Here is a 17,047-nt window from a genome sequence, read left to right as displayed (position 1 = left end):
TATTCTGGTATTAATCCTTTGTGGATTATATGCATTGTAAATACCTTTTCACTTTGTTTTCCTAGTTCTGACATCCTGATCCAAAATGAGGCAAAAGGGAACCCACGTCAGAGAGGCTAATTCTGAGTCCGGATGTAGGTCTACCCTGCATCTCCAGAGCCCTGAATAAATGTTGGGTGACCATAGTGTAACTCATTAGATAACTCTATCAGATTCATTCAGCACAGAGCTGGGCTTATAGCAAGGGCTCTACGAGTCATGGTTTTGCTCCACTCTAAGTCTCCATGTCCAATCAGAGAAATCAGAAGGAGGATATTCTCACTGCAAAAAGAGCATCGACTTAATGGAAGGATTTCTTGCAGGGTGCGTATAAAATGAGTTGATTTAACTCAGAATTCAACTTATGTTCAATGTTCCAGGAAACAAACTTAGGTCTCTAATAGGTGGCTCAAGCCTCGTAACATCCCTGTGCGCTCACAGTACCATAGTGATTCTTCATATTTTACAGATAAACCAAGAAAAAGTGTCTCGTTCAGGTCACACTGAAGGCAGGGCCAGGGTGGAGCTGGATCCCACATCCCCGACCTTTGCCTGATAAAAAAGTTGGGACCCTGAGCTGGTTTTAAAGCCAGCATATCTCTAAACTCTCAAAGGTAGGGGAATAAGCTGAATCATCTTAGGAAGGAGCTTATTACCTAGCTCAAGGCCAGGTATAAGTTTAAATATCTACATGTATAACCCTGGAATACATAGAAAAAGATAAAGAACAAAAATTATACCTGGCAGGACCACTGAAGAGGAATAGGAATGAGAGCTTACGTGACTCAAAGGTCTGCTTGCCTGAGCTTGGAGCTCCTTGGAGGCAAGATAGGGTCTTACCCATCTCCACATGCCCAGTACCTGTTACACTGGTACATGGAAGAGGCTCAAGAAATGTCTGAATGAATGGATGGATGAATAGATGGATAAACAAATGAATGGACAGATGAATGGAGGAATGAGTGGAGTGATGCATAGATAAATGGACAGATGAAAAAATTGATACCTAGTTAGACAAACAGATGCATGGATGGATGGGTGGAAAGATGGATGTTCTGCACCTGGATGAAACGTTAGGGAAAGATTGGTCTCAACAGAATCTCTCAAGCAGGCAGCCAAACCTGAGAATCCTGTCTTGTTGCTAAAGCTGTTCATAAAAAATACCGAGTGGCAAAACTGCAAGAAATAATTGCTTCTAATTGGGTTGAATCATTCTGGCCATATAGCAGACATATTTTTATAACTTTATTAATTATTCAATTTGAGGCCTATTACCCAGTCTGCCAGAATGGGCTTTCCTTATTAGAAGGTGACAGATTCCCCAGTTCTCAGCTGCCTCTGCTGCAGTAGCACTGTTGGACAGCTGCTGCTTGCTTTGGGACCAAGGTAGTGCCTGAAGACTGGAGGTAGAGAGTAGGGCTGCCCCTGAGAGGCAGGCTGGGAGTCAGAGGTCCTGAGGCCAGTATATCCAGTTCCAGGTGCTCTGCCTGGACATCCCACTAGCCAGGGAGGCGGAAAGATATCAAGACATGTCCAACACAGCCTCTGTGGGTCACTGCCTGCCTAGATGCATTCACCAACCCTTAATCACAGTGGTCTCCCATTTAATCTGCTTCCCACACAATGCCAAGATAGCCTGCCATATGTTCTTTGGTCACCTCTAGTCAGGGACAATGGAAGAAGAGGATGGTCCAAGTGACCCAGAGGGACTAGCCAGGACTGAAGAGGTAAGTCAGAGCCCCTGACATCCCCTCTGTTCTCATACTTAAGCCCATACCTGATCACAGGTTACTTGGGAAAAGAAATAATTAGGGGGTTGCCCAAACAAGAAACAATACAGATTTATATGACACAAAATGAGCCTTTATGGGCTCCCCAAGGCCCATGGAATAATGGCCAAGCTCTTCGGGCTTCGGGTGTAAGCACCATACCACCTGGCCTGGGCTACTGGTACAGCCTGGCTCCCACTCCTCGCCAGGCACCCTCTGCTCCAGCCATATGGACCTGCTCACCATTCAGTACCTTTGATTATGTGGGCCTGCCTGGAATGCCCTCTCTTTCCACACCTGATTATTAAAGCTTCAAGTCCCATCCTCCTTTGAGCGCTAGCTCCATGGCCTGCTTAGCATCTTTTCCATTTTTTCCAGCTAGATGTGATCTCCACTTCCTCTGAAGGACAAACCTGACTCCTGGCCTCACATCACAATCCTTGGGAGCATGTGCCTGGGCAATAATGATAGGTGAGAAGCTTTGGAAGATCAAGGGACATGGCTATGAATTCTCCCAAGCATCCAGCCCAGAGCCCCCACACACTTCCCTAGTCCAAACACTATCACTACAGCATCATGCAGAGTAACAAAAACATGATTAAAGGGGAAAACAGATCCATTGGATCCCACTAGGCACTGTGCTGAGTGCCTACTATGTGCCTACAGTGCTGGGCCCTGGGTGACAGAAACAAGTAAGATCTAGATCCTGCCATGGAGATGGTCTCAGGGGTTGGGGGCTGAGAGGGTAACACGCAATCAAATGCTAATCGTCCAGGGTGCAGACCATGCTGGCCATGTGTTTATAGTCAAGGTCTGTGGGAATCAGGAAGCATCACAGCAGAGGTGGCATCTGAGCTGGGCTTTGAAAGCAAAAGAGCAACGGTCCAGCAGATAAAGAGGGATTGGGAGGAGGGAAGAGAAGTGAAGGTGCGGCAATGGGAGATGAGGCTGAAAACAAGGCAGGCATCAGACCCAGAGGGACCTCGAAGGCCTGGCCAAGGAACTGGGGTACTTCCTGGCAGACAAAGGGGAACAGGGAAGTGACATGACTCAGTTTCCATTTTAGCCACCTCCCAAATGTGGAAGGGGCTGGAGAGAGAAGGCAGAGAGTCCCGTAAAGAAGTATTATACAGCGTTGCAAGTGTGGTCTCCAGAGACAGACCGTCTGGGTTCAGATCCTGACTCTGCCACTTACTAGCTGTGTGCCCTTGGGCCAGGTACTTAACCTCTATGAGCCTCAGTTTCCTCATCTGAAAGATGGGGATAATAATAGTGAATAATAAATGGGACGGCATATATAGTAAGTGCTGGATGAGTTAGGAAAGAAATCTAAGCAGAGTTAGACTAAGCAAAGGCCAGACTTCCTTCCTCTTCAGCCTCAGATGTTACCTCCCCCTGCCCCCACAGCCTGGCATTCTGGTAGAAACATGCCCCAGTGAAACGAGCACACACGATGGAACAGCTGAGTGACCTTGGAGAATGACTAAACATCCTTGGACTTCAGCCTCAACTACAAACTGGGTGGTAATCCCCACCTCACAGGCAACAGGAGGATAAAATAAGATCATCGAGTCCATCTCTAGCGTGGTACCTGGCACACAACAGGTCTGGGCTGACCGGGCTGAACTGAAAGTCTGTGGAGACTGGGGGCAGGGTGCAGGTTTTGGAGAGCAGGACCTGCCACCAGCAGGCCCCTCCTGGCCCCAGGGAGGCTGCACCTCCCTCCCTCTCCTTACCCTGCAGGGTTCCAGGCTATCCTCTGGGCTGGTGGGGTGCAGGTGGGAGCAGTTCGTGATTCCCTTCTCCAAGGAGCTGCGTTTCCCATGGAGACCTAGCCCACACACCCACCCTGGAAGTATAGGCCATGTGCATACGTGTGTGTGTTTGTTGGGAGTGGGGTGGGTGGGAGGGCGGGTGGGGTTGGGGTGGCGGGCGCGCAGTGTCCTTTTCATGCCCGAGTGGGGCCGGGAGGGGTGTCAGCACCAGCTGCCAGCCCCACACAATGACGCCAACTTGGCTCCTGCCACTCTATTCTGCTTTTGTCACATTCTAGGCAGGTTCTCCCACCCTCCTCCCTCTCTCCAGTTCTTGAGACTCCCTGTGTGTCATTTATTTATTAATTTTGTTCTCAGGGAGCAGATGGCCGGAGCTGAGTTGGGCAGAATGCACCTCCTTCCCCTCCCCTACAACAGCCTCCTCGAACACACAGCTCACAGACTCCAGACTAACCGATTTCTGGCTTTCTCAAATCAAAAAATTGACTTTCTGGATAGGCCACACATCCCAGGGCCTTGCCTGACCCCTGACCCTGCTCAGATGAAACTTGTCCCAAGATCTCTTCTGGTCTGAGAGGCAGGTGGAGGACCAGCTGCCTTCAGTCCTGAGTTCTGGGATATCCACAGGCCGCCTCCAGCCCAGCCTCATCCTCATCCCCACAATGATCTAGGCTCCCATCAGGGTAGGACACCCAATGTCTACTCTTTTCTCATTTCCCATTTCTCCAGGGAGACACCTTTGGAAGAAAGAAACTCTGGAAGGGAGGACCTCTTCATGGCTTCCAGGGCATAGTCAAGGCTGGGGTGCCCCAAAAAGAGGGAGGGGGGGCTAAGGGGAGGTGGTGGCCAAGAGTGGGGAGAGAGAGAAGCCAGGAGCTCTGCCTTCTTGCTGTTCTTCTTCTGCAGCCCCAGGACTCAGGCTGGGGCTGGGTTAGGTTTCTTTCAGCCTCCATCATGGGCTCCTCACAAGTGACTTGGTTTTCACATTTCTTACACCCTGACCCATGTCTTGTGGAAAGAGTCAGATAGACTCAGCTCTGATGTTCACCAGCTCTGATGGGACCTCAGGCCATCACTTAACCTCTCTGTGCTTCAGTTAAATAAGATCATAGCACACATCTGGTTCCTTCCTTCCTCCACCCTCCAATGATGGCTTTCCTGAGCCATCTGGGTACCCCTTCCCATAAAAGCCAGAGCCTTCTTCTTCCCAGACTCTTCCTCCTCCCTCTCTTTATACTGGTGGTTCTGGCTTCTGCTTAAAGTTCCCTGAGGATGGGGGCTATGCCCTCCTCATTCCTACTCCTTCTCTTCAGCTCTGGACCCCTGGCAGTGTTGGCCTCTGAGAAGTGCTCAATAAACGTGCATTCACTGGAACTCAAGGGGCAGAGAACATTGAGCCAACAGGGCTGGTGACCCTGGCTACTGCATTCGTTTTGTTTGTTTGTTTCATAATTAGAATTCCAGGGTAAAGAGCAGCTTCTCTTACGCACAGACCTTGAACAAGCATTTGCCGCCACATCCACAACTCCCTTCTGTCCCCGTCATGGTGACTGCACCCCAGTGTGCGGTGCTGACGTGGAACCCACCATCCCAGGGAGGCCCACAGGCACAGCAGATGCTGGTAGAAGGCGGCCCAGGCGCTTCTGTGAGGGCCGCGGGGCTGGCCAGAGCAGTAAGCAAGGAACCGTGGACTCGCAAGTATAATTGCACTGTGGTGATTCATCTGAAGTTGCTTTAACCTTGACAGCCAGCTCAGTGTAGTGAAAAAGAACCTTTGAGAGCTGCAGCTTCCTGAATGGCACAATGCCCCTCTGCACACCCGCTCCCAAAGGAGGCAACCAAAGGCTCACCAGAAGCCCCCACGTGGGGGAGGCAAGGATGTGAGTCATAAGGCTGCCCCCACCCAATAGCTGTCTCCCTCCCTACTCCTTTTCCAAGTCCTGAGATGGAGAATCACGGGAGGGCCATGCATGGGGAGAGGAGACTGCCCCCTACTCCCGGAAGGTTACCAGGGCCCTTGCTGAGGAGACACGATGCTGGATTTCGACTTCCCAGAAACAGAGCATCATGGGATTTTAGATCTGGAATAGCCACACTAACCCTCTCATTTTACAGATGAGAAAACTGAGGCTCGCAGAGAGGGCAGGACTTAGCTAAGGTCACCCAGGCAGAGGCATGACCCAAAGCTGGTTCCCCTAAAAGTTACGGCACAGCACTTCCATCCCTTTAGAGGCAGCATGGAGCTGTGGGGAGAACACAAGTTTTGAGTTCTAATCCTGGCCCCACCATTTGTTAGCTGGGTGAATATCAGAAGTTACTCCACGACCCTGAGCTTTTCTTTCTTTGCATGTGAAATGGAAATAACACACATGACCTCTCCATGCTGCCAGGAGGTTAGATAGGATACTGTAAGTGAAGCGTCTGCACACACTTGGAGCAGGAATCCCCATTCACCTTCTGCTTCAGACTCTGAGGCTCCCTCACTCCTCTTTCTGACCAACTCCCTTTTCTTCTCCCAATATGCTGGGGCAAAGTTTTTGCAGTGGCTCTTCTCAGCAGACCTGTGTGGCCGGGCCCACTCATTTGCCTGTCTGGCCCTCCCCATTTCCTTTCTAGTCCCTTCAGCTACTCCAGGACAGAGGCAGGAATCCTGGCCCACATCCTATACGTTTGCTTTGCCCCCACATCCTGTGCTGCTAGACTGTGACGTCTCCATGTTCAGCCGCGAGAAGTGTGTCTAGGGTTACTCCAGATGGGGAATCTTTTCTGATGTACTTTTCAAGCCAGGAAGATAGCAGGGTTGACCCCTCTGGAAATCTCCGATCCCTGTGCCCTGGCCTGACCTGTAGTCATGGCTCTGTCCTCCAGGCCTGGGCAGAGAAGGAACCAGGAGTGTCTGGAACCTTTAGGTCATCTGCACAAAAGTTTGTAGGACAGCTTGGCCTGTTTGCTTTGCTATAATGAGACCCATCTGCCTCTAAGACAACTCCAGCCCTGAATTTCCAGAGCAGCTGGTAGGAGAAAAAGGTATGAGAGTCAGGAGACCCAGGATTAAGTTACAGCCCACCACTATATGCCTGGTTAACTTCGGGTAAGGGCTTTCCCTTCTCTGGACCTCAGTCTGCCCATCTGTAACATGAAAGGAGTAAACCAGACAATTTGTAAGGTCCCTCCAGCTCCTGAGTCAATGGTTTCAAGTTATATCATGAGACCTCAGTAACCAGAAGTTTGAGTTTGGGATCCTAGACCATACTTTCTAGCACTCCATTCCAGGACTATGTGGATACAAGCTTTCATATATGTGAAGAGAGGTGCCCAAGCCACAGTGATATGGGGGTTGTATGACTCACAGCTCTTATAGGGCAGCATTGAACATTGTGGGAAAATGCAAAGCTCCTGGAATACCCAAGATGAAGTAGTGAGGGCTGAGCCAGTGGCCTATGCCAATCCTTTGCCAAAGAGCCAAGGCACAGATAGTGGGGGTACTGCAGACAGCCCATCAGGCAAGACAGTATCCCCAAAAATGCAGTGGGGAAAAGCCTTGAGCCCTGATCCTTCTCTAAACCATCCTTGCCAACAGTCGCCAGCCCTGGGTGATCTAATTCTGGTTATGGTCTTCCTACCTTTCCCACTGCTTCTCAATCTTCACCCCTAAAATAACCCAGCCTCCAGGGACACCTAATGGCATAGCCCCAAAATGTCCACCAAAGGCTCAAATTATCACATTTAAAAAAATAAATGTCAGTTCTACATTCAGTTCTATAATAAATCCGTATCTGTTTTAATACGGGAAACAATGTTTAAATTATTTATCAGGTAACTAATGTGCCAGTACATGGTGAAAAATTTAAACTCTATATCTTTAAGAATCATTGGCAAAAGTTTCTTCAAAAAATGGGGCTGAAAAAACTTGATATCCACATGTAAAAAAAACTGAAGTCAGACCCCCTACCTTACACCATATGTAAAAATTAACTCAAAATGGATCAAAGACCTAAGTGCATGAGCTTAGACTATAAAACTCTTAGACAAAAACATAAGGGAAAAGCTTCATGATGTTGGATTTGGCAATAATTTCTTAAATATGACACAAAAATACAGGCAACAAAAGAAAAAATAGATAAGTGGACTTCATCAAAATTAAAAACTTTTGTGTATCAAAGGTCACTATTACAGAAAGAAAAGAACCCACAGAATGGAAGGGAATATTTTCAAATTATGTATCTGATAAGGTTTAATATCCAGAATATATAAAGAATACCAACAACTCAGCAGCAACAACAAAACAACCCAGTTTAAAAAAATAGGCAGATGACTCGAATAGACACTTTTCCAAAGAAGATATACAAATGGCCAATAAAGCACTTAAAGAGGTAATCAATATCACTAATCATTAAGAAAATGCAAATCAAAACCACAGTAACATACCATTTCTCGCTCATTAGTTTGACAATTAAAAAAAAAACAAAACCAGAAATGAATGAGCATGGACAAAGATGTGGAAAAATTAGAATCCTGTGCATTATTGGTGAGAATGTAAAATGGTGTACTCACTGTGGAAAACAATATGGCAATTCCTGAAAAAATTAAACATAGAATAATCATATGATCTAGCAGTCCACTCTGGCTATATATCCAAAAGAAGTGAAAGCAGGGACATGCATACTCATGTTCATAGCAGAATTATTCAATAGTCAATAGACAATAGTCAAAACATACAAGCAACCCAAGTTTATCAATTGACAGATGAATGGATAAACAAAATGTGGTATATACCACAATGGAATATTTTTCAGCCTTAAAAAGCAAGGAAGTTCTGACACGTGCTACAGTATGGATGAACCTTGAAGACATTATGCTAAGTGAAATAATCCAGTCACAAAACAACAAATATTGTATGATTCTCATTATATGTGGTACCTACAGTAGTCCAATTCTTAGAGACAAAAATACTTTGGTGGTTGCTTATGGATGGGGGGACGGGGAATGGGGAGTTAGTGTTTAATGGGTACAGAGTTTCATTTGAGAAAGATAAATAAGTTCTGGAGATGGATGGTAATAATGGTTGCACAATAATATGAGTATATTTAATACCATTGAACTATACACTTAAAATGGTTAAAATGATAATTTTTATGTTACATATATTCTACCACGCACAGAAAAAAATTTGGCAAACATATACCTTAGTTTGGAAGTGATTGATCCCAGGCTAGTTTAGGAGTGTGGGCATATTTCTGAGCTGTTAAATGTTGTATTTTAATCTGCAAGGATAGCTGACAGCCAAATCAGCCAGGGGTCCCACACACTATTCAAGATAAGAACGTTTTACTTGGCAGAAGCTACTCTTGGTGGTGTCCCAGCTTGGTTCCTGCTGCCTTCATTACTCAGGGCTGCTCTGCAGTTTTGCCTCCTGCTCAGCATTGGGGGTTGGGAGAGATCATAAGACACTGTGCAGTAAGCTTTTTCTGTCCTGCACGTGGATAAAACCAGATCAATGGAATCTAAGAATGTGAGAGATAGTGGGGAAATGGCAGGGGGTTTCTCTGTTATGTCTAACCCACCCCTTCTGTGGAGGACTGAGACCCAAACTAAAACACCATTCTAGAGCCGGAACCCAAACTTCAAAGCACCATGGGATAGGAGGCACAGAAGCAGGACCCAAAAAATACAATAATTAAATAATACAATGAAGGCTTAAATTTCCAAGTTGATTCTTTGGTAATATTTATAAAAGTTAACAGGGCATATTTAATTTAGGAATTGGCTCACGTCCTTCTCCTTACAGCTGAAATTTCATAAATGAAATATACTGGATCATTGCCCAGTGCGGAAATAAAAGTTATGAATAATGCTTCTATCTCAATCATTGTCAGTGCTTTAATATTCTTAATTACTTAAAAAAAAAAACCTAGATATTCAATATAAGGGAAACGTCTTTTCTTCTAGACTCCACTTGTGAGATTAGTGCAATTTAATAAAAGTCACTCTGTTGTCTTTATTCAGGGTAGACTGACATTTCATCCTTTTATTCTTTATTATTATATAGGATGGAGGTTTATGATCAAGCATGCAGCCACTCCATTTCCCCCTATCGGTCCGTTTTAACATCTCAGAGTTACCCATAATAGCTGACATGTCTACCCATGAAACAAATCAGTATCACCTCACTTCCTTTATAGAGCAGAAAGAAATTAGTCAAGGCCTTAAAGAAATTAGGCTATGGGGTTAAAAGTCTGTAAAAGAATGAAAAGTCCCCCCCACCCAACACACACACTCCACTACCAGATTCATCGCCTTCACAACTATCAAAGTCATAAATCCCTTGGCAGCCACAAAAGGTAGGGCAGGGGTAGGTGGTAGGATGATGGATCTTTACAAGCCTCTCTGCCACTTCCAGGAATTTATCCTAAGAAGAAATTGGGACAAGTGGGCAAAGATATATATGCACAAGAAGAATCACTCAAGTGTTTTTACACCAGGCCACAGTGCCTTATCCATGTGTCCACAATCCAAAAATCTCTAAAATGTCCAAAAGAAACTTTTTTTAAAGTTCAGCACCAAAATTTAGAGACAAGATCTATATGGAACTAATATGTGGTTATCTATTTTCTATATGTCACTAGATATGATCAGACATTGTCACTTCAGAAATATTATTAGATTTCATCCCAGGGTTCTGTCCAGAACCCACTGGGGATATATGTCACATATAATATATTCTAAACTCTGAAAAAAGATCTAAATTTTGAAACAGCAGGCTCAAGGACCTTGGATAAAGGATGGTGGCCCTGAAATACTGAAAAATCAGAAACAACCTAAATGCCCATCGAAAAGACTGCACTGATCAAGACACCCATCCCCACGGACACAGTCCCCAGCCTTTTTGGCACCAGGGACCGGTGCTCCTATGAGAATCTAATGCTTGATGATCTGAAGTGGAGCTGAGGTGGCGATGCTAGAGCTGGGGAGCGGATGCAAATACAGATGATGCTTTTTCCCCGCTACTCACCTCCTGCTGTGTGGCCTAGTTCCTAACAAGCCACGGACTGGTACAGGTCTGCAGCCTGGGGGTTGGGGACCTCTGCCCTAAGACGCTGCAGAGCACACCCAGGCAGACAGGTGTCCAATAGCACAATAGCTAAAAGTCTCAAACTACTTGGAGTAAACCTAGTCACAATTTGCATACCTTGGCTGATTCCTCTATCTCCACAACAATATTTTGGGGCCACATCTTTTAAGCAGATCCTTCCTTCCCCTGTGAGCAACTACGTTTTCTCATCACTTTCAACCTAAGGTTGTATTAACAGAGGTTGAGCATCCAGAAGGAAGAAGAGCATAAAAATTAAATGTTTAGGTTTAGGACCTAGGTTTTTGCTGAACTAATTGTCCCAGTTTCAGCATTTACTAGCTGTGTGTCTGTTGAAAGTTGTTTAACCTCTCTGTGTTTCAACTCTCTCACTTGTAAAGGAGCTAATAACAATCCCTATACCATAGAGAAGATTAAATGAGAAGATAAAGTGCTAATAACAATCCCTACACCATAGAGAAGATTAAATGAGAAGATAAAGTGCCTAGTACACAGTAAAATTCAACAAGTAGTACCTATCTCTCTTATTATTTTCCATACAAGCCTGCAGTTGTATGGTCAGATTTAGGAATGCTAGTTTAAGAGGAATAAAGGTCACAGCCAATGGAGCGAAACTAGATGGAGAAGGAAATTCAGACCATGTCATGTGAGAAACAAAGGAGCTAGAGAATAAAAACTTGGGAGAGAGAAGCGATCACTGTCTTCTAATACATGAAGGGCTGATCCATGGAAGGGGACTCTACCTTCTTTTATGTGGCCTTGGTGGCTATTATCAATTGCTCTGAGATGACCATTTTTCCCCAGTCTGTGGCCTTGTCCACTGAGCTCTATAAGTGGCAAAGAGGGTCATGGTAGTCATTCAACCCACTCTGGCCTTTATCATGAGTGAGAATCAACTGGTAGAAGCTAGAGATAGATTTCCACTCAAGAGAAGGGAAAGCCTTCCAATAGTCAGAATGTGTGTCCACAGGAGGCAGTGAGCTCCTTGTTAATGGGGGCGGTGGCGGTGGGTGGGGTGCGGCGGGAATAGAAGCAGAAGTTGGAAAGCTCATGGAAGGGCATCTAAACATTCAATGCTCTGAATGCTTTTGAGAGTGAGAGTCTATAAATTCCTTTCAATGAGGCCCTTCCTCAAAACAGGTTTGGAACCCATCTTTTAGGATTTCCTGTGAGTTTAGTAGCATATGCCTTCGAGTAGACCCAGGGGTGGTGGCTTTTCAACCCATGAAGTTGGATTTACTAAGGGAACAGCTGTGGGTTGTTCAGCACCACGTCTGATAACTGAATTGGGGGTGAGGAAATTAGACAGCCCAGTTTTGTACTGTAAGGTAACAAGGCTATTTGCCTACATGCTTGATAAACTCACTCTAGAGGCAAGATTTACTCTCAATCATCTAGTCTTATTTGTCGAGTGTTGCCTCCATTCTATTTCTTTCCCCAGACAGGAAACCCTGAGAGATACAGACCATGTCTAAAAGACCCTCCAGGGGCTACCCCTCCCTGCTCAACACAGTCCAGCATATGGTGAGCACCAAATACACTGGCACTGATTGGTAATTTATATGCACTCAGGGCCCCTGGGACTCAGGCTGTATTTCAACTTCCAACAGGCTGCCCTTGACATTATAATCTAGCAGCAGCAAGCAGATCTGTCTCAGCAGAGCTCTCTTAATCCAAGTTAGATAGTTCTTCATCAAAGATTCATTGTAAGCAAAATTACACAAACCAAGAAAGCTCTCAAACATTTCAGCCAACATGTTTCTTGCAGCTCATAGAAAGACTGGTTGAGCACATTCCTTTAACTTGTATGTCTCTCGGGTTTACATTTTGTTGTCTGGAGGAGTCCTTGGCCCTATGTCTCAACATGGCCCACCTCAAAGTAATAAAACAGGTGGTAGGTGGAGGCCATTGCGGTCACCAACATATTGAAGAGAGTCTCTTGAATATCCAAACAGATCCTGGACCCCCCAATCCAAGATAACCACCCAGGCTCAAAACAAAACCATATCCAATAGCTTTGTTTTGATTGATATATTCTAATGCAATGGGTAAACAGGGAGTTTCCAGGTAAGGACTTTAGAAAAAAGGACCAAAACTAGAGCAGAGAGAGTGAAAAAGGGCAAAACTACATATGGCCGTCATGGACCCAACATTCCTCCCCAAGTTTTCATGGCCACTATAGTCACCATGGCACTGTGGCTCCCACTGAGAGGTCAGTAATGGGGCTTAGACCCCTATTGGATCAGCTTAGTTATCTACTCAAGTCACAATTAAAAAGATACTGTACCCCAGCTCAAAGCAGGAAGAAAATGGGCTTCAACACTAATCAAGGCCTCTTTGAAAATCATGTAAGATCATTTTGTTAACCAATCATTGATTGCAAGATGTGCCAATGGAAAGGGGGTCATCTGCAAGAATCGAAGGGAAATGAGCCAGCAGTGATGTATTTGTCTTCATCTGGGCTCTTGGCAGATACTCTAAGCAGCTGCCAGGTGTACCCCATCCTCTTAGAGGCCAGTGCCACAGTAGAGAGGATGTCCTGTGCCACTGTGGATCACTTGGTCAGTCCCAAGAGCATCTACCTCATTTTGTGCCTATAAGGAAGCCTTTCCCAGAGAGATACAGGAATACAGTGATTTGCCCCTACCTGTGGGCAAATCATTCTCCTGTGGGGACACAGAGGCATCTCAGTGTCTACCAGGCCCATGAATCAATCCTGAGCCTCTGTGAGCACCCACAAAACTGAGCCCTTGTATCAACAAAGCCGAGGACCAGGCCTTTACAACAGTGACTTCCTGGATCTGTACATCTCAATTTCACTTCAGCCTTCAAAGACCATATCTAGAGGTGTTTCATCAAAAATAAGAGTTGTACTGATGACCCCACAATTCCCCCCATAAACCACACACAACACACAATACCCCATCAGACCCCCATAAACCATTACCCCCATGCCACTTGAGCCCTCCACCCCAAGTACCATCATGTACCAAACTGCAGGTATGCCTCCTCCCTGATACCCACACTTGCCTAGGCAGCCCCAGCCCAACACAAAGAATTCAGCATGTACCCAGCACAGGCTCACCAGAGCCAGGGGGCTGCCCAAGCCCCAAAGACCCCAGACTCACCACTGGAGCAGTCAGGTCCTCCCCAGCCAGGCTCACAGTGGCAGGTGTCTGGGGAAACACAACGGCCATGCACACACTCCTCTGTACACAGGGCTGTGGGGGCCAGGAGAGAGAGAGAAAGAACAGAAACAGACAGTGAAAATCAACCATCTGGTCAAGGAGCATAAACCACTTCATAACGACTCCCTGAGGCCCAGGGATGCTCAGAATGCATCACTAGCTTTGGAGAAAATCAAGCTACTCCAGACCTCAGTTATTTAATTAACTCTGAAATGTGTCCAACAGGAGTAAGCTTGATCCTAGGCTCATTTCCTAAAATGAAACCCAAGCCTGAAAAATGGCAGCCTTGGTGGCTTTTCGAGAATACTTCCTGAGGCTTAACACTTGGAGACCCTCCACAAAGCCCAACTCCTAAAGCCACACTCCTGATCTTTCCCCATTTACTCAGGAAATTACCTGTCATGTCCATCATTTGCTTTCCCCAATTTCTTTCTGCAAAAGCCCTGAAATTTATCCAGTTGCCTTAAAAGAACAGGTACCTTTCCCCTTTCCCCCACCTTTCTGCCCTCCTCCCCAAATGTCCCTATTTTGGGGCTCTCAAATGTCAGCAAATCTGCAAAGTACACAAATGCTGAGGAAAAGGCAACAGCTAATTATAAGAAAGTAATTAAGAGAGACATCCACGATGATGATAATTGTAATTAGAAATGCCTGGCAATTCCTTATCATGCAGTCAATTGCTACAGCCTCCTGAACTGGGAGGCAGCAGCAGCAAAGTTCCCATCAACTGCTCCAGCATGGAGAGGGCTTATTGGCAATAGTTTAAGAGAGGAAAATTATGACTCTCTTCCTCTGACATCCACATTTTCTCAAGGTCATCTTTGTTCCTCAGAGATCTGCCCCACCATCTAATCCATCAGTGAAGGATTATAGAAGAACACCATTGCCACTCTTGCCAATTTTGTAAGCTTGAGAAATCAGCAGCTACCATCGACCCTGCTTCTTAGTGGGAAGCTAGATGAAATGCTTTCTTCTGACAAGCAGCTAGAGCCCTTCTATCTGCCTGGCACTGGCCTGGGGCAGCAGGTGGCTCCTAATGGTGAGAGCTGCCAATGACCTCCGAACGCCACCCTGCTTCCACATCACTGCCTAGCCTGAATGCCCACTGAGAGGGCACTATCAGGTTAGACAACAAAGTCCATTTTATGGTAGGTGGAGAGTCTTCTGGCCCCTCCCAAACACAGGTGCTGACCCTGAAGCTGTTGCTTTAGCTTTGGCCAGGCAAGGTAGACTCAGAAGAGCCATTTCAGATGCCCCACTGGTAGATGGTGTGAGGTCAGTCCATTCTCTGCAAGCCTAGGGTGTGGTGTGTATGGGGAGAGCACTGGCACCTGAGTCCTACTCATTTGTATAAGTGCCTTTCAGGGAGAGTTCTAGTTTATGCTGAAGACTTCTACGACCCTTCACTTGGAGCTCTAGGGAGCAGCCAGGACCTACCAGCTAACCCACTGGACCCTAACTCCAGTAATCAGCTCTACTCAGAACCACCATGAGCTGCTTACCAGGCTACTAACAAGACCCCAGCCAGTCACCCCTGCTGCCCTGGCTCCCCTGCTCCTATTGGACTTTCCAAACAAGAGCAAATGGGTCAATGTTCCCAATATACACTGGACAACAGGTGTCATCCCCAGCCCCAGGCTGGACCCTGCCAGGTCCCAGTCCTGGCCTCAGCTGCTCCCTCTTTCCTCCATCTCACCCCCATAGGCTGAAGTCCCAGCATGCTCTTCAGCTGGGCCCATCCGCCTTTCAGCAGACCTTTCCCATCAGCCTGTCAGATTAGCTCACATCTTCACCTGTATTCTGATCTCAGCGAGCAGTACCTTGATCTCTGGGGATTCTGCTGGGGGTGGAGAGGGCAGTGACCTCTGAACTCGCTAGTGTCAGGGCTGGATGAGACCTCAGAGAAAATCGTGTCTAATCCCTTCATTTTATTACATGAACAAACTGAGGCCCATGTGCCCTGGACTTCATGGACACTGTGTGGTGTCTTGGCCAGGGAGGAGTTCGGGGATGAGGCTCCTGAAGACAGAGGCCTCTGGAAGTAGAGGGAGATGAGAGGTGCCCAAGACCATGGGAACTTCACGTCACCCAGGTGAGACGTCCTCCCCTGCCCAGATGGCTTAGGGATTGGAGGAGCGAGTCCAGAGGGAATAGAATAGTGCTGCTATACTTGACTTCCCAGAAGTGTGAGAGCTGGAGAGAGAGGCCAGAGGAGCTGCTTTAACACACTGACTGCCTGCTCTACAGGGTGGAGCTGGGCAGGGGGCTTGGAGCAGCTCAAGAGAGGAGTGGGGGAGGACAAAGCCTACCAGTGCCCTGCCAACCCTCACCTCTCTCTGGCCCTTCTGACCCTAGACACCTGATCACTGGCGTACCTCCTGCACCCACTCCTTAGCTGGAGAATGGAGGGGTCTTTAGGTGCTCTGAGAAAGCCCCACCCTGTCTTTTCCCTTGGTCCCTCCCCAAAGTCCCAGGAACCCCAGCTCACCTTGTATCCAGCATACTGGCCCCTCATGACCTGACACACAGAGGACAGCTGACCCATAAATCCTGAGCCTAACTCCAGGGATGTATGTGGTTGCTGTCCCTGTGGTCCCTTCAGGCCTCATTATCTCCCTCCCCTCCTCACTGCCCTGGTATTATGCCTGGGCTGTTTGCTTGTCAAAACCTCAATCCATTCATATTTCATAGGTATTGTTTAGACAGTGTTGTTTGAGGCATGAAATATTGATAGCAAATACCCGAGACTCACACAGCCATATTTGGCAACTGGGCCACTGTGTGTTTGTGTACCTGGTGGGGAGGGGACGGGGGGTGCTGCAGGGAGAGTCTCCTGAGGAGGGTTGGAGGTGAAACCCATGGCCCTCCCTGGGGCTGGGGTGGCTGACTCCTACTTCAGGAGCCAAGTGTAGCCCTGCAGCAGACAGCCCCTCTACAGAGGGCTGGGATTTACACAGCAACCACTTCTAAAACATGCAGGTCCCTTAAGTTCTTTCTGACCCCAGGCCCCTGTGAAAGCCAAACCCCTAGGAAGGGCTGAGTTAGGGTTCTGCCACTCTGGCCTCCCTCTTCTCTGGCTCTTATACCTCTAAACAGGGGCATTTTGTTGAGTCCCTCTTTCTGCTGCTGCATATCCATCTGCTGTGGTGGACAGGGAATCAGAGGTGGGCTGACAGGCTATGTGAC

The 17,047-nt window shown here is 46.9% G+C and overlaps 1 protein-coding gene across 1 annotated transcript in view; it reads right to left on the bottom strand.

Moving 5' to 3' along the window:
- The window catches only part of MEGF11 (multiple EGF like domains 11), a 242,991-nt gene that overhangs the window by 154,848 nt on the left and 71,096 nt on the right, over nucleotides 1–17,047 (bottom strand). The window contains exon 2 of the mRNA XM_011386098.2: nucleotides 13,802–13,894. Within this exon, the coding sequence (XP_011384400.1) occupies nucleotides 13,802–13,894 (93 nt within the window). The remainder of the gene's footprint in view (nucleotides 1–13,801; nucleotides 13,895–17,047) is intronic.

Source organism: Pteropus vampyrus, unplaced genomic scaffold, assembly GCF_000151845.1.
Source record: "Pteropus vampyrus isolate Shadow unplaced genomic scaffold, Pvam_2.0 Scaffold15, whole genome shotgun sequence".
Taxonomy (NCBI): Eukaryota; Metazoa; Chordata; class Mammalia; order Chiroptera; family Pteropodidae; genus Pteropus; species Pteropus vampyrus.
This window is presented reverse-complemented; position numbering and strand designations above follow the sequence as displayed.